General features: G+C 52.9%; 2 protein-coding genes across 3 annotated transcripts; one reads left to right on the forward strand and one right to left on the reverse strand.

Moving 5' to 3' along the window:
* Positions 1–2,047: 2,047 nt before the first annotated feature.
* DDT (D-dopachrome tautomerase) lies at positions 2,048–5,985 on the forward strand. Of its 2 annotated transcripts, none has more exons than XM_039915139.1 (3): positions 2,048–2,331; positions 4,764–4,939; positions 5,676–5,985. In XM_039915139.1, the coding sequence occupies exons 1-3, from the start codon at positions 2,140–2,142 to the stop codon at positions 5,746–5,748; spliced, it is 441 nt and encodes a 146-aa protein (XP_039771073.1). In that variant the 5' UTR covers positions 2,048–2,139; the 3' UTR covers positions 5,749–5,985. The 2 variants fall into 2 exon arrangements, with proteins under 2 accessions (XP_039771073.1, XP_028904520.1); XM_029048687.2 differs by having other exon boundaries at positions 2,053–2,247.
* A 1,712-nt stretch (positions 5,986–7,697) lies between these two features.
* On the reverse strand, positions 7,698–15,685 carry LOC100085213 (glutathione S-transferase theta-1). Its single transcript, XM_029049487.2, has 5 exons — positions 14,341–15,685; positions 10,717–10,804; positions 10,132–10,282; positions 9,270–9,446; positions 7,698–8,012 (listed from the first exon to the last, which is right to left on the reverse strand). The coding sequence occupies exons 1-5, from the start codon at positions 14,450–14,452 to the stop codon at positions 7,812–7,814; spliced, it is 729 nt and encodes a 242-aa protein (XP_028905320.1). The 5' UTR covers positions 14,453–15,685; the 3' UTR covers positions 7,698–7,811.
* Positions 15,686–17,239: the final 1,554 nt, after the last annotated feature.

The following is a 17,239-nucleotide window of genomic DNA, read 5'->3' on the forward strand; positions in this document are numbered from 1 at the left end:
ATGTGGATTTAGATAATTAGCCCCATGTGGGACTTGGACTGTGTCCAACCTGATTAGCTTGTATCCACCCCAGTGCTTAGCCTGGAAGTCAGAAGGTCATGAGTTCTAATCCCATTTCCACCATTTATCGGCTGGGTGACCTGGGGCAAGGCACTTCACCTCTCTGGGCTTTGGAGACCTGATCTGTAAAATGGGGATTGAGACCGTGAGCCCCACGTGGGACAGGGACTGTGTCCAAACCCATTTGCTTGCATCGAAACACTTAGTATACTACTTTGCACACAGTAAGTGCTCAATAAATACGATTGAATGAATCCACCCCAGTGCTTAGTACAGTGCCTGGCACATAGTAAGCACTTAAGAACTACCACAATTATTTTTTATCATTATCATTTTATCATTTATCATTATTATTATTGTGCCTGGCATATAGCAAGCACTTGAAGCAGCATGGCACAGTGGACAGTGCTCGGGCCTGGGAGACATAAAGTCATGGGTTCCAATCCCTGCTCTGCCCCTTGTCTGCTGTGTGACCTTGAGCCACTCACTTCACTTCTCTGGGCCTCAGTGACCTCATCTGTCAGATGGGGATGAAGACGGGGAACCCTACATGGGACAACCTGATGACCCTGTATCTCTCCTAGCTCTTAGAACAGTCCTCAGAGAAGCAGCGTGGCTCAGTGAAAAGAGCCCGGGCTTGGGAGTCAGAGGTCATGGGTTCGAATCCCAGCCCTGCCACTTGTCAGCTGTGTGGCTGTGGGCAAGTCACTTCACTTCTCTGTGCCTCAGTTACTCATCTGTCAAATGGGGATGAAGACTGTGAGCCTAATGTGGGACAACCGATGACCCTGTATCTCCCCCAGCGCTTAGAACAGTGCTCTGCACATAGTAAGCACTTAACAAATACCAACATTATCATTATTACTCTGCACATAGTAAGCGCTTAACAAATACCAACATTATCATTACTACTTGGTACACAGTACGCGCTTAACAAATGCCAAAATTATCGTTACTACTCGGCACATAATAAGTGCTTAACAAATACCAACATTATCGTTACTACTCGGCACCTAGTAAGCGCTTAACAAATACCAACATTATCATTATTACTCTGCACATAGTAAGCGCTTAACAAATACCAACATTATCATTACTACTCGGTACACAGTACGCGCTTAACAAATGCCAAAATTATCGTTACTACTCGGCACATAATAAGTGCTTAACAAATACCAACATTATCATTACTACTCGGCACCTAGTAAGCGCTTAACAAATACCAACATTATCGTTATTACTCTGCACCTAGTAAGCGCTTAACAAATCCCAACATTATTATTATTACTCTGCACCTAGTATTCGCTTAACAAATTCCAACATTATCGTTATTACTCGGCACCTAGTAAGTGCTTAACAAATCCCAATATTATCATTATTACTCTGCACCTAGTAAGCGCTTAACAAATCCCAACATTATCATTATTACTCTGCACCTAGTAAGCGCTTAACAAATCCCAACATTATTATTATTACTCTGCACCTAGTATTCGCTTAACAAATTCCAACATTATCGTTATTACTCGGCACCTAGTAAGTGCTTAACAAATCCCAATATTATCATTATTACTCTGCACCTAGTAAGCGCTTAACAAATCCCAACATTATCATTATTACTCTGCCCCTAGTAAGCGCTTAACAAATCCCAACATTATTATTACTATTACTCTGCACCTAGTAAGCGCTTAACAAATCCCAACATTATTATTACTATTACTCTGCCCCTAGTAAGCGCTTAACAAATCCCAACATTATCATTATTACTCTGCCCCTAGTAAGCGCTTAACAAATCCCAACCTTTTTTTTTTTTTTTTCCAATCGAATGGAAAAGGAAGGTTCTGCGCAGGCGCAGGCGGCGCACGCCCCCTCCCGGCAGGAGGGCGAAGTCCCGGGCGCGGGAGGGAGCCAATCAAAAGGGGGCGGGCGGCAGGATGGACCAATGGGATTGGCCGGTTCTGGGCCCCGCCCCTCGGGGGGGGGCTTCATTCTGCTCCGTCCGCGCGGGGTCGCGCTGCCGCTGCTGCGGCGCTGCCCACTGCTGCCCAGCGCGGCTCGCTGCTACCCAGACGCCTCCGCGCCATGCCCTTCGTGGAGCTGGACACAAGCCTGGCCGCCGCCCGGCTGCCCCCCGACCTGGCCTCCCGCCTCTGCGCCGCCGCCGCCGCCATCCTGGCCAAGCCAGAGGACGTGAGCCGGGGCCCCCGAGCAGGACCGGACAACACGGGGCAGGCCCCGGGGGCGGGGGGGCCGGAATCAGTCATCATCACGTTGGTATTGGTTAAGCGCTTACTATGTGCGGAGCACTGTTCTAATTCAATAGTATTTATTGAGCGCTTACTATGTGCAGAGCACTGTACTAAGCGCTTGGGATGAACAAGTCGGCAACAGATAGAGACAGTCCCTGCCGTTTGACGGGCTTACGGTCTAATCGGGGGAGACGGACAGACGAGAACGATGGCACTAAACAGCGTCAAGGGGAAGAACATCTCGTAAAAACAATGGCAACTAAATAGAATCGAGGCGATGTACAATTCATTAACAAAATAAATAGGGTAACGAAAATATATACAGTTGAGCGGACGAGTACAGTGCTGTGGGGATGGGAAGGGAGAGGTGGAGGAGCAGAGGGAAAAGGGGAAAATGAGGCTTTAGCTGAGGAGAGGTAAAGGGGGGATGGCAGAGGGAGTAGAGGGGGAAGAGGAGCTCAGTCTGGGAACGCCTCTAGGAGGAGGTGATTTTTAAGTAAGGGGGTAGAGACAGGAGAATCTACTGCTACTCAGATTGGACACTGTCCCTGTCCCACATTCAATTGGATTTACTGGGCACTTACCGTGTGCAGAGCACTGTACTAAGCACTTGGGAGAGTATATTACAACAATTAACAGTCACGTTTCCTACCCACAAGTTTACAGTCTACAGAAATCAATAGAAATCAATAAATGACAGGCATGGACATAAAGTGCTGTGGGGCTGGAGGGGGCGAAGAGCAGAGGGAGCAAGTCGGGGCGATGAAGAAGGGAATGGGTGATGAGACGGGCTTAGTCTGGGAGGGCCTCCTGGAGGAGATGGGCCTTCAACAGGGCTTTGAACTGGGGGGAGAGTAATCGTACGTCAGATACAAGGAGGGACGGTGTTCTAGGAGCAGAGGAAGGACGCAGGCGGCAGCGAGAAGAGCAAAGAGTGCAGGCCGGGTTGTAGAAGGAGAAGCGAGGTGAGGTAGGAGGGGGTGAGCAACGTTTTTTGTAGGGAAATGATCCCCCAGCAGAACGAAGTATGGACTGGAGTGGGGAGAGACAGGAGACCAGCGAGGAAGCTGATGTAATCCAGGTGGGATAGGATGAGTGGATCTGTTAAAGTGGTAGCAGATTAGATGGAGAGGAAGGGGCGGATTTTAGCGATGCTGTGAAGGTGGGACCGACAGGATTTAAGTGATGGATTGAGTATGTGGGCTGAATGACAGAGAGGAGTCAAGGTTTACACCAAGGTTAGAGGTTTGTGAGACAGGAGGGGTGGTGGTGCCGTCTACAGTGGTGGGAAAGTCATGGGGAGGACAAGGTTTGGGTGGGAAGATGAGGAGCTCTGTTTTGGACAGGTTAAGTTTGAGGTGGCAGGAGGAATCCAAGTAGAGATGTCCTGAAGGCAGGAGGAGATGCGAGACTGTAGAGAGGGAGAGAGATCGGGGCCGGAGAGGGAGACTTGGGTATCATCCACGAAGAGGTGGTAGTTGAAGTCATGGGAGCGAATGAGTTCTCCAAGGGATTGGGTGTAGATGGAGAATAGAAGGGGACCCAGAACTGAGGGACACCACAGTTAGGGGGTGGGAGGCAGAGGAGGAGCCCCCGAAGGAGGCTGAGAATGAACATCCAGATTGATGAGGAGAACCAGGAGAGGACACTGAAGTCAAGGTTGGCTAACGTTTCCCGGAGAAGGGGGAGGTCCACAGTGTCGAAGGCAGTTGAGAGGTTGAAGAGGATTAGGATGGAATGGAGGCCGTCGGATTTGGCAAGAAGGTGATCACCGGTGACCTCTGAGAGGGCCGCTTCTGTGGAGCCACGGGGACGGAAGCCAGATCGGAGAGGGGTCAAGCAGAGGGAGGGAATTTGAGACGGCGGGGGTACACGACTCGCTCGAGGAGTTTGGAGAGGAATGGTAGGAAGGAGATGGGGCCGTAACTGGAGGGAGCTGTGGGGTCAAGGGTTTTTTAAGGCTAGGGGAGACGAGGGCATGTTTGAAAGCAGTTGGGAAGAAGCCACTGGTGAGCAAATGGTTGAAGATGGCTGTTAGGGAGGGGGCGAGAGTTTTGATAAGGTGCGAAGGAACACGGTCGGACGTGCAGGCGGAGGGGATGGATGTTGAGAGGAGGCAGGAGATCTCTAGAGATACTGCTGGGAAGGATGAGAAGTTGAAGAGGGTGCTAGACTGTGAGCTCGGGTGGGCAGGGAATGTGTCCGTTTATTGTTGCGTTGTCCTTTCCCAACCGCATAGAACAGTGCTCTGCAAATAGTAAGGGCTCAATAAAAATGAATGAATGAATCTACCCCAGAGCTTTGTAAAGTGCCTTATAGCTCTTAACAAAAGCCATAAAAAAAATTTAAAATGGGTATGGACGTAAGTGCTGCAGGGCTGAGGGAGGGGTGAAAAATGGGAGCCGATCCAAGTGGAATTCAGACTGTAACCCCCTGTCTTCCCTCCCGCCCCTGCAGCGGGTAAATGTGACGGTGCGGCCTGGCCTGGGCATGGTCCTGAGCGGCTCCGCCGAGCCCTGCGCCCAGCTGCTGGTGTCCTCCATCGGTGTGGTGGGCACCGCCGAGCAGAACCGCGGACACAGCGCCAAGTTCTTTGACTTCCTCACCAAGGAGCTGGGGCTGAGCCCCGACCGGTGGGTGTCAGGCCTGGGGGAGGGTGAGGGGATCCAGGGACGCTGGCGGGAGGGGGCCCGAGACCCACCCCAAGGAGGGACGGTCAGGATGGGGCTCCAGGTCGGCCCTCAGTAAATACTACTAATAATAATGATGTATTTGTTAAGTGCTTATTATGTGCCAGGCACTGTACTAAGCGCTGGGGTGGACACAAACAAATCAGGTTGGACACGGTCCCTCATCCTACATGGGGCTCACAGTCTCAATCCCCATTTTACAGAGGAGGGAACTGGGGCCCAGAGAAGTAAAATGACTGGCCCAAGGCCACACAGCGGACAAGTGGCAGAGCCGGGGTTAGAACCATGACCTTCTAACTCCCAGGCCTGTGCTTTATCCACTAGGCCATACTGCCCAGCCCTGGCCATTAAAGTGATTTCATACATTCAATCATATTTGTTGAGCGCTTCCCGTGTGCAGAGCTGCGTGCAAAGCGCTCGGGAGAGTACAATATAGCAATAAACAGACACATTCTTCAGAAGCTGCAAGGCCTAGTTGAAAGAGGCCGGGCCCGGGAGTCAGAGAACCTGGATTCTGATCCCAGCCCCACCGCTTACCTGCAGCGTGATCTTGAGCAAGTCATTTCACTTCTCTGGGCGTCAGTTTTCTTATCTGTATAAACGTGGATTAGATGCCTAATAGCAATGACACTTGGAGTATTTTCCATGTACTTACCTGTGCTGTTTTTGTTTCCCGAAGGATCAATATCCGCTTTTACCCGCTGGAACCCTGGCAGATTGGCAAGAAAGGCACAGTCATGACGTTCTTATGACGCGGAGAAGCCTGGGCGGGTGATTCCTGAGAAAACGCGGCCACAGCCAGAGAATGGGCAGCCCGCGGCTGATTCTGGCTCCGCCTCTGGGCCCCGGGTCAGAACATGTACCCCACTTGAACTCTGGGCCCCCTCCCCCGACCTCGGCACCTGTGGAGCAGCGGTGTGAACCTTCCAGAAAGCTCTCTTCCCGTTCCTCCCTCTTCCTGCCAAATAAACTCAACTAGCACAAGCTGAGCTCTGGGATAATCTGCTTTTTCGGGTTTGGTCTCACATTGGCCGCTGTGGAGTTTTCAGTGGGGCGGTTCCACCCACGGGTACGTCGACCATTCGCCCTGCCGGGGCGTCGGGTGACCTGGGTTCTAATCCCAGCTCCGGCACTCGTCTGTTGGGTGACCTTGGGCAAGTCTTTTCACTTCTCTGGGCCTCCATTTCCTCGACTGAAAAATGGAGGTGAAATACCTGTTCTCCCTCCCCCTTAGACTTTGAGCCCTATGTGGGACTGGGACAGACTCGATGATGTTATATCTACCCTGGTGTCTGGCCCGGTGTTAGACATAATTAGAAGTGCTTAACAAACACTCTATTCTTTGTAGTACAGTGGCCTGCACGTAATAATAATTCTAATTGGGGTGTTTGTCAAGCACTTACTATGCGTCAGGCACTGTTCTAAGTGCTGCAGTAGATACAAGTTAATCAGGTTGGACACAGTCCCTGTCCCACATGGGGCTCACACTTTTAATCCCCATTTATTACTGATGAGGTAACTGAGGCACAGAAAAGTCAAGTGACTTGTCCAAGGTCACGCAGCAGACAAGTGAAAGGGAAGCAGCGTGGCTCAGTGGAAATATCCTGGGCTTGGGAATCAGAGGTCATGGGTTTGAATCCCAGCTCTGCCACCTGTCAGCTGTGTGACTGTGGGCAAGTCACTTAATTTCTCTGTGCCTCAGTGACCTCATCTGTAAAACGGGGATTAAGACTGTGAGCCTCACTTGGGACAACCTCATGACCCTGTATCTACCCCAGTGCTTAGAATAGTGCTCTGCACATAGTAAGCGCTCAACAAATACCAACATTATTATTAAGTGGCAGGGTCAGTTACCCAGCTACCACGAGATTCAAATCTACCTCCCTTAGGACATAGCACGGTGCTCAGTACAGAGTAAGTTTAATACTAAACTATCCCAGTGTAATACTCGACCAATCAGTAGTATTTATGGAGCACTTACTATGTGTGGAGCCCTGTACTGAATGCTTGGGAGAGCTCCCAGAGCCCCGTACTGAACGCTTGGGAGAGACAGTCCAGCAGAAAGCCTGCTCCCTTTCCTCAAATTGCTTCCAGGCTAGTAGGGGAGAAAGGCATTAAAAGGGCACCCCCTCGCCCCCTCCTATCTCACCTCGCTTCTCTCCTCCTCCAATCCGGCCTGCACACTTCGCTCCTCTAATGCCAACCTTCTCACTGGGCCTCCCATCTCACCTATCCTGCCACCGGCCTCTGGCCTGGAATGCCCTCCCTCCTCGAATCCGGCAATTACTCTCCACCCCCTTCAAAGCCTTATTGAACGCCCATCTCCTCCAAGAAGCTTTCCCTGACTAAGCCCCGTTTTCTCATCTCCCACTCCCTTGTGTCACCCTGACTTATTCCCTTCATTCATCTGCCCTCCCAGCACATCTGTAATTTATTTCTATTAATGTCTGTCTCCCCCTACTCGAGACTGTAAGCTTGTTGTGGACAGGGATTGTGCCTGTTTATTGTTGTATCATACTTTCCCAAGTGCTTAGTACAGTGTTTTGCACACAGTAAGCGCTCCCTCCATAAATACGACCGAATGAATGAAAATAAATCACAGATGGGAAAAACAGCAGCACACAGTAGGAACATAATAAATACCCTAACCAACCGAGTACGGTAACCCAACCTCAGAGCCGCAGACTAAGAATCACAGTCGGTCGGGATCCCGGACGACCGGCAACATCTTTATTATTTCCTCGTCGGCCTCACGGCCCCGGGGGACACAGGCGGGAAACCCCCGCCCCGCCAAGCTCCTTGGCCGCGCCGTTCTTCACTTCAGTATTTTCTGAACGAGCATCTTGTACCTAGCCTTCTGCTGCGCATCCATGGGCATCCCGCTGAAGTCCACGACCTTGAGGATGTCTTCGTGGGCCTCCTGGAACAGCTTCTTCCCCAAAGCCTCCTCCACCCGCATCCGCCACCCATCCAGCTTGGGCCAGTTCTTGAAGATGTCACAGCCAGCGCCCACGGGCTGCAGAGAGACGCAGGAAGGGGGTGGGGGGCCACACTGCCACCAAGCGTGCGGGGGGGGCTCGGGGACCTCCACCCCTCCCGGGGAACGACCTCAGTCGCCACTCTAGCCCCACCCCAATTCAAATCCCGCCTCTACCACTTGCCCGCTGTGGGACCTGGAATAAGGCACTTCGCGTCTCTGGGCCTCGGTTCGGAAGGACTTGGGTTCTAATCCCAACTCTGCCTCTTGTCTGCTGTGGGACCTTAGGCACACCACTTAACTTCTCTGTGCCTCAGTTCCTTCATCTGTAAAATGGGCATTAAACTGCGAGCCCCATGTGAGACAGGGACCGTGTCCAACCTGATTAACCCCAGCACTCAGAACACCAGTAAGCACTTAACTGCCACCACAATTATAATTATTATTTTTCATGCACTCATTCAGGCGTATTTATTGAGCACTTACTGTGTGCAAAGCACTATACTAAGCACTTAGGAGAGTACAGTACAACAACAAACAGACCCATTAAATCCCAAAAAGGCCAGGGTCCACACCTGATCCGTTAGATATGAATCTACCCCAGAGTTAAGTACAACGCCTAGAACGGAGTAAATAATTAAGACCATAATAATAACTAGTGAACTAAGTTAACCTTTGAGAGTCATTCGGAAGGGGGATGGAGGAGACTCTTCCCTCAGCCCCCTGACCCCATTAATGAGATCTATTCAGCACTTACCATGTACCAAGCACCGGACTAGGTGCCAGCTCGTCTTCTAGACTGTAACCTCACCGCGGTCAGGGAATTTGTCTGTTTATTCTTACATCTGTAGTCTCCCAAGTACTTATTACGGTGCTTTGCACCCAGTAAGTGCTCAATAAATACGACCGAGTGGATGAAAGAGAATGGGATGGGGCAGAGTCCCTGTCCCACACGGCGCTCGCAGTCTAAGGGGCAGAAAGACCAGCCCCGTTGTAGAGAGGAGGAAACCGAGGCCCAGAGAAGTGAAGTGACCTCCCCGAAGTCACCCAGCAGGCAAGCGGCCGAACCGGGGCTAGAACCCAGGCCTCCTGACTCCCAGCCTCGGGCCCTTTCCACTCAGCCAAAACGGTCCCGAGGCTGAATTCCAGAGGCTGGGCATTAAAGGGTCCCTCGCGGACCCGTCGGAGGTCCTGGGGAAAAGCGTTTCCCATCCAGTCATCCTATCGTACTTATCGAGTGCTTACTGTTTGCAGAGCACTGTACCGAGCGCTTACGTCTAGCTTCCGCCCACTGACCTGCATGAGCTCGACGATGGCCACCAGGTCGGCCAGGGAGATGTGGTCCCCGGCGATGAAGGGCCGGTCCTGGAGGAATTTCTCCTCCAACTGCTGCAGGTTGGTTCCCAGGTCATCCAAGATGCCTTCCAGCTTCTCCTCGGGCACCGGCTCTTCCGATAAGTATGGAATCAGCAGCTGTGGAAACGGGCGGGACGAGGCAATGGGTGGCGAGCGCCCACATGGCCTAGTGGCAGGAGCCCGGGTTTGGGAGGCAGAGGATGTGGGTTCTGAGCCCGGCTCTGCCACTTGTCTGCGGTGTGACCTTGGGCGAGTCGCTTCACTTCTCTGGGGCTCAGTTACCTCATCTGCAGAATGGGGACTAAGACTGTGAGCTCCATGTGGGACAGGGACTGTTTCTGACTGGATGATCTGCATCTATCCCAGTGCTCGGCAGAAGGCCAGAAATGTAGTAGGTGCTTAAACAGATATCACCTTTCTTATTATTATATGGAACAATATCCTGCTCTTTAATAAGAAGAAGGAGGAGGAGAATGATGACATTTGTCAAGTGCTTACTGTGTGTCCAGCCCTGGGTTAGATATAAGGTAATCCCAGTCCCTGTCCCACATGGGACTGTCCCACAGTCTTCATTCCCATTTTACAGATGAGGTTACTGAGGCCCAGAAAAATGAAACAGACAAGTGGCCCAGCCGGGATGAGAACCCAGGGTCCCGGACTCCTTCCCCGAGGCCGTGTCGCTTCTCTTTGTGTCCAGGAGCTGTGTCTGACCGGATTTCCTGGAGCGAGCGTGGCTCAGGTCTGGGCCGGGACAGGACCCCAGGGGTGGGCAGGAGCCCGGCCGGTCCGCTCATCTCCTGACCTTGAACCAGAGCAGCTTGCTTCCGTTGACCCGGACGGTGGTGTGCTGCCAGGACAGGTACTCGTCCACGCGGGCGCGGGCCTGCAGGTCCGCCGGGTACCAGTGGTCCGCCGTGCCGTACTTGCGGCTCAGGTAGAGCAGGATGGCCACGCTGCAGGAGGGGGAGGCCGGGGACAAAGTGAAGACTCCCTCCCGGGACCCCGGCTCTGCGATGTGGGGAGCAGCGGGGGATGGAAACGGGAGGCAGAGGAGTCATCGGCGCCCCGGTTCCCCCTCTCCCTTTCCCCGGACTCCGGAGGGGGCGAGCAGAGGCCCAGCTCCCCAAAATCCTGCTGGACTAGGGACGGCCCTGGTTTACCCTGCATCCCATATCCGAGATTCCCCAGAAGGGCATCGTCCCCCTAGTATCCTCCCAGGGTGCCCGGCGCCGAGCCGCTCGGGTTCCCGGGGGCTTGGCAGGCAGGAGGGTCTCCCCCGAGAGGAAGGTCCCCTTCCCTCCACCTTTCTGGAACGCCCCCCTCGACCCCGACCCCGACCCCCTGGGGTCCCCTCCCCTCGGCCCGAGCCGAGCCGGCCCTCGGTCACCTCTCCGCCAGGGTGAAGTCTCCGTCCTTCAGGGCCGGCACCCGCCTCAGGGAATTGACTCTGGAGAAGTCTTCCGAGTGCTGCTGCCCTGGGCGATACCGAGACACAGGATGACAAGATGGGAGATGGGAACTGGCCCGCCTACCCAGACTCAGATCTGGGCGCTTCCATCATCATCATCATCATAACAGTAATTGTGCTATTTGCTAGGTGCTTACTAAGGGCCAGGAGCTGTACTGAGCCCTGGGGTGGATACAAGCAAATCAGGTGGGACACAATCCCTGGCCCACATGGGGCTCACAGTCTCAATCCCCATTTTACAGATGAGAGAACTGAGGCACAGAGAAGTGAAGGCCTCTCCTACTCCCACTGCACCCTCAAGCTGAGGGAGTGACTTAGTGATTTCCTGGCTTTGGAGGGGGGCGGTTTGCTTGCATGTGCACGTATTGTGTGTATGTACGTGTGTATGTGTGTCTGTGCATGTGTGTTTGGTTATTAACAATACTACTACTACTACTACTAATTGTGATATTCGTTAAACGCTATGTACTAGGCACTGTACTAAGTGCTGGGGTAGCTACAAGGGAATCAGGGTGGAACCAATCCCTGTCCCACAAGTGGCTCATAGTCCTAGTCCCCACTTTACAAATGAGAAAACTGAGGCCCAGAGAGGTTAAGTGACTTGCCCAAGGTTATACAGCAGTCAAGTAGCAGAGCCAGAATTAGAACCCAGGTCCTTCTGACACCCAGGCCCGTGCTCCATCCACTAAAGCCACTCTGGTTCTCTTCCATCCATGCCCACAGCAACCTCCTCCTCCACACGACCACTTCGGCTCACTTCTGCTGCCCCACAGGGTGGCTGTGGCCAAGGTAACTGAGGGGGGGAGGTGGTCACTTATGAGCGGGTGGGACATCTTGACCCTCCCATCTCCTCCGGCAGGTCACCCCCACCCCTGCTAGGCACCACTCAGAAAAAAACTTTGAAAAAGCCTACAACCCCTGAGAATTTCAGCTCGTGAAGTGCAGGGATCGTGTTTTCTGTCCGTCAGTCCATCTGTCGTATTTACTGAGCGCATACCACATGCACAGCACTGTACTAAGCACTTGGGAGAGCACACTATAACAATAATACACATTTGCCCATAACTAGCTTACAGTCTAGAAGGGGAGACAGACATTAATATAAATGACAGACATGGAAATAAGTGCCGTGGGGCTGGACGTGGAGATGAATAAAAGGAGCCAGTGAGAGCGATGCAGAAGGGAGTGGGAGAAGAGGAAAGGCGGGATTAGTCCGGGAGGGCTTCTTGGAGGAGATGGGCCTTCAGTAAGCCTTTGAAGTGGGGGAAGAGTCATTGTCTGTCGGATATGAGGAGGGAGGGCATTCCAGGCCAGGGGCAGGACGTGGGCGAGAGGTCAGAAGCAAGATAGACGAGACGGAGGTGCACTGAGAAGGCTGGCATTAGAGGAGCGAAGTATGCAGGCTGGGTTGAGGTAATAATAATGTTGGTATTTGTTAAGCCCTTACTATGTGCAGAGCATTGTTCTAAGTGCTGGGATAGATACAGGGAAATCAGGTTGTCCCTCGTGGGACTCACAGTCTTAATCCCCATTTTACAGATGAGATAACTGAGGCCCAGAGACGTGAAGTGACTTGCCCACAGTCACCCAGCTGACAAGTGGAGGAGCCAGGATTCGAACCCATGACCTCTGACTCTCAAGTCCAGGCTCTTTCCACTGAGCTGCGCTGCTTCCCTTGGTAGCTAGGTAGGAGACTGCTTCCCTTGCTCCCTAGGTAAGGAGACTAGGGAGGTGAGGTAGGAGGGGGCAAAGTGACTGTTAAAGCCTTTGGCTCTTAGGTACATAGCCACAAACTATTTATTTATATTAATGTCTTCCTCCCCCTCCGCCCCAGACTGTGAGCTAATTGTGTCTTGACTTGTCTTATGCTGTCTAGTCGTCTCCGACTCATAGCGACGCCATGGACACATCTCTCCCAGAACGCCCCACTTCCACCTGTATCGTTCTGGCAGTGAATCCCTAGTTTTCTCTTGGTAAAAATCCAGAAGTGGTTTACCATCGCCTCCTTCCGCCCACTAAACTCGAGTTTCTGCCCCTTCGCCTCTCCCAGACCGCCGCTGCCCGGCACAGGGGGGTTTTGACTTGCAGCAGATGGCCTGCCATCCGCTAGCCACTGCCCAAGCTAGGAACGGAATGGACGGGCCTCTGCTCGACTCTCCCTCCCGTAGCTGAGACTGGCAGAGAACTGGAAACTCTCCAGGTGCCACCCCGAGAAAGGTTGATTGTGTCTACCCACTCTTTTATTGTACTTTTCCTGAGCACCTGGTTCAGTGCTCTTCACACAGTAAGTGCTCAATAAATACCACTGGGAAGGAGCGTGACCTCATGGATAAAGCACAGGCCTAGGAGCTACAGGACCTGGGTTCTAATCCCAGGTCTACCACTTGCCTGCTGTATTATCTTGGGTAAGTCAATTCACTTCTCTGGGCCTCAGTTCCCTCATCTGTAAAATGGAGATTGAGACTGCGAACCCCACGAGGGACAAGAGACTGGGTCCAATCCCATTTACTTGTATCAACCCCAGTGCTTAGTTCCGAGCCTGGAACATAGTAAGCGGTTAACAAATACCATAATTACTATTATTATTATTAAAATGGGGATTAAGACTGTGAGCCCCATGTGGGACTACGTCCAATCTGATTAATTTCTATCTGCCTCAGTGCTTAGATCGGTGCCTGACACAGTGAACTAATAATAATAATAATGATATACAACACAATAACAATATTGATTGATATCATTTTACCCACTCTATTATTCAATTGCCTACTCTTCTCCATGTCCATTTTTCTCCTATCTATACTGTTTCTTTTCTCTCCATCTACCCAAAAATGATTTTTCATCTGCTTTCTCTAGCAGACTAGAAGCTTCTTGAAGACAGGAAATAAGCCTATTAATTCCAATGCATGCTCCCAAATGCTTGGTGCAGCCATCTCTGCACAAGGAGGTGCATAAGGGAGGTGCTTCAGATTGATTTTCGACCCCCATCACCACCAAGATCACCACCCCCAGCCATCTGGTACAGTCACCCCACCCTCTTCGGCCTCCTGGATTCCAGGGCAGTCTAGTCATTCACTCGCTCTTTCAATCGTTTTTACTGAGCACTGACTGTGTGCAGAGCACTGTACTAAGCGCTTGGGAGAGTCCAATACATGAAACGGACGTATTCCCTGCCCACAACGAGCTTACAGACTAGAGGGGGAGACATGAATATAAATAAGGAATGGACATAAATATATGGACAGAAGTGCTGGGGGGGCTGGATGAATAAAGGGAGCAAGTCAGGGTGATGCAGAGGGGGAGAGGAAAGGGGGGATTAGCCAGGGAAGGCCTCTTGGAGGAGATGGGCCCTCAATAAGGCTTTGAAAGGAGGGGGAGACTATCCGTCTGTCTACCCGCTCCCCCCTGGGCTGCCCCTCTTTTTTTGCCCAGCGCTCAATACAGTGTCAAGCGCTTAGTACTGTGTTCTGTACACAGAAAGCGCCCAATAAATACGACTGAATGAATGTCCAGCGGGCAGGAAGGGAGGTGGGGGTTGCTGACCTGTCATGAGATCCACTTTTTGGAACTCGAAGGGGATGCGGTTCTTCTTGGCGAAGATGTAGACGGCGCGGCAGGGCTGGGACAGCAGGTTCAGGTAGAGCTGCAGCACCATGGTCAGCTGAGCTATGGTCAACGGAGCTGAGTCGAGGTGCGGTCCGCTCAGGCGAGGGGATGGGCGGGAAGGCCAGGGGGCAAAGAGGCCGGTGCGGGAAGTCACAGGTGCAAGGGGAGACGGGTGCGGGATGTTACAGGTGCAAGGAGAGATGAGTGTGGGATGTCACAGGTGCAAGGGGAGGTGGGTGTGGGATGTCACAGGTGCAAGGGGAGATAAGTGCGGGATGTCACAGGTGCAAGGAGAAAGGGGTGGGGGATGTCACTGGTGCAAGGGGAGACGAGGGCGGGAAGGGAGAAGTGCAAGGGGAGATGAGTGCGGGGAGTCACAGGTGCAAGGAGTGTCACAGGGGGCGGAAACTGAGATGCAATGGGAGAGAGGGGCGGGAGGTGAAGGGTGCAAGGGGAGACGGCGGCGGGAGGTGAGAGGTGCAAGGAGAGAAGGAGGCGGGAAGTCACAAGTGCAAGGAGAGACGGGTGTAGGAATAAAAGTGCAAGGAGAGACGGGGGTTGGAGGTGAGAGGTGCAAAGAGAGAAGGGGGCGGGAAGTCACAAGTGCAAGGAGAGACGGGTGTGGGAATAAAGGTGCAAGGAGAGACGGGGGTTGGAGGTGAGAAGTGCAAGGAGAGGCGGGAAGGGAACAGGTGCAAGGAGAGACGGGGCGGGAGCTGAGAAGTGCAAGAAGAGGCGGGAAGGGAAGTCACAAGTGCAAGGAGAGGCGGGTGTGGGAAGGGTTGCAAGGAGAGACGGGTGTGGGAGGTGAGAAGTGCAAGGAGAGAAGGGGGCGGGAAGTCACAACTGCAAGGAGAGACAGGTGTGGGAACAAAGGTGCAAGGAGAGATGGGGGCGGGAGGTGAGAAATGCAAGGAAAGGAGGGAAGGGAAAGGGGCAAGTGTAGGAGGAAGCGAAGGGTGCGAGGGAAGTGAGAAGTGCAAGAGAGAGGGGTGCGGAAAATGAGGGGGTGGAGAGAGGCGGGCGCCAAAAGTGCGGGGCCCCAAGAAGAGGAGGAGGCGGGAGCCGGAGCACGAGGAGCGAAAGGCGCGAGGAGCACGAGCTCACCGGGCCCCGCCCCTTTTCTAGATCGCAGCCCGCCCATTGGCCGATGCCTGGGGCCCCGAGGACTGTAGGCCAATCAGAGGCGGCGAGGTCCTTCACGTCATCTGTCCCCGGGACAGTCGGGGAGTCGTTTTTTGTGCCCCACGTGGCTCTGGCGCCCCCTGTCGATCGACGGGACCTGGGGTGGGTGGGGGCGCTTAATAATGTTGGTATTTTTAAGCGCTTACTATGTGCCAAGCGCTGTTCTAAGCGCTGCGGGAGGAGACAAGGTCATCACGTTGTCCCACGTGGGGCTCACCGTCTTCATCCCCATTTGACAGATGAGGTCACAGAGGCCCAGAGAAGTGAAGCGACTTGCCCAAAGTCACCCAGCTGACAAGTGGCGGAGGCAGGATTAGAACCCACGACCTCTGACTCCCAAGCCCGGGCTCTTGCCACTGAGCCACCTCCCCTACCCCCAACCAGCTCAACCCTGCTTGCTGGTCACCCCTCTGGAGGAGTGGAGGCAGCCCGGGCCCCGGTGTCGTAAGGTCATGGGTTCTAATGCCAGCTCCTCCACTTGTCTACTGTGTGACCTTGGTCAAGTCACTTCTCTAGGCCTCAGTTACCTCATCTGTAAAATGGGGATGGAGACTGTGAGCCCCATGTGAGACAGAGACTGTGTCCCACCCGATTTGCTGGTAAGCCATCCAGCGCTCAGTATAATGCCTGGTACAGAGTCAGCACCTAACAAATACCACCATTATTATAATTATAATAATGGTGGTATTTGTTAAGCGCTTACTATGCGCAAAGCACTGTTCTAAGCGCTGGGGGGATACAAGGTGATCAGGTTGTTCCACGTGGCGCTCACAGTCTTCATCCCCATTTGACAGATGAGGTGACTGAGGCACCAAGAAGTGAAGTAACTTGCCCAAAATCTCCCAGCTGGCAAGCAGCGGAGTTGGGATTAGAGCCTATGACCTCTGATTCCCAAGCCCAGGCTCTTGCCACTGAGCCACGCCATGATTATTATTGCTATTTGCCACTCCCCCCTACCGCCCGGCTAGTGCAGATGGGGCCGCGGTCCTCTGGGCCCCAGCTGGGAGATCTTAGGGTGAGGTGGGGGGTCTGCAGAGGTGGGGGACACCACAGAGGAGGTGAATCTGTGGGGCTGAGAGGCTGGGGATCGGAGGGGCCGGTGGGACGGGGAGACAGAGGTTGGGGGTGGGAGGAGGGACTCGTCATCATCATCATCATCATCTTTCAAATGGGGATTGAGATTCTGAGCCCCACGTGGGACAGGGACCGTGTCCAACCTGATTTGTTTGTATCCACCCCAGCACTTAGAAAAGTGCCGGCACATAGTAAGCGCTTAACAGATACCGTCGATATTATGGGCCAAACCCTGGGGTAGATAAGATTGGATACAGTCCCTGGCCCACACAGGGTCCCAGTCTAAAAGGGAGGGAGAACCGGTATTGGATCCCCATTTTACAGACGGGGAAACCGAGGCCCAGAGAGTTAGCTGACTCCTCTCTAGACTCTAAGCTCATTAGTGGCAGGGAACGTGTCTGCTAATTCTATGGTATTGTACTCTCCCAAGCCCTTAATATAGCGCTCAGCATATAGGAAGCACTCAATAAATACCACTGATTCATCAATTGATTGCCCAAGGTCACTCAGCAAGGCAAGTGGGGCACCCATACTCTAATAATAATATAATTATGATGTTTGTTAAGTGTTCGCTATT

This window comes from Ornithorhynchus anatinus, chromosome 21, assembly GCF_004115215.2.
Source record: "Ornithorhynchus anatinus isolate Pmale09 chromosome 21, mOrnAna1.pri.v4, whole genome shotgun sequence".
NCBI lineage: Eukaryota > Metazoa > Chordata > Mammalia > Monotremata > Ornithorhynchidae > Ornithorhynchus > Ornithorhynchus anatinus.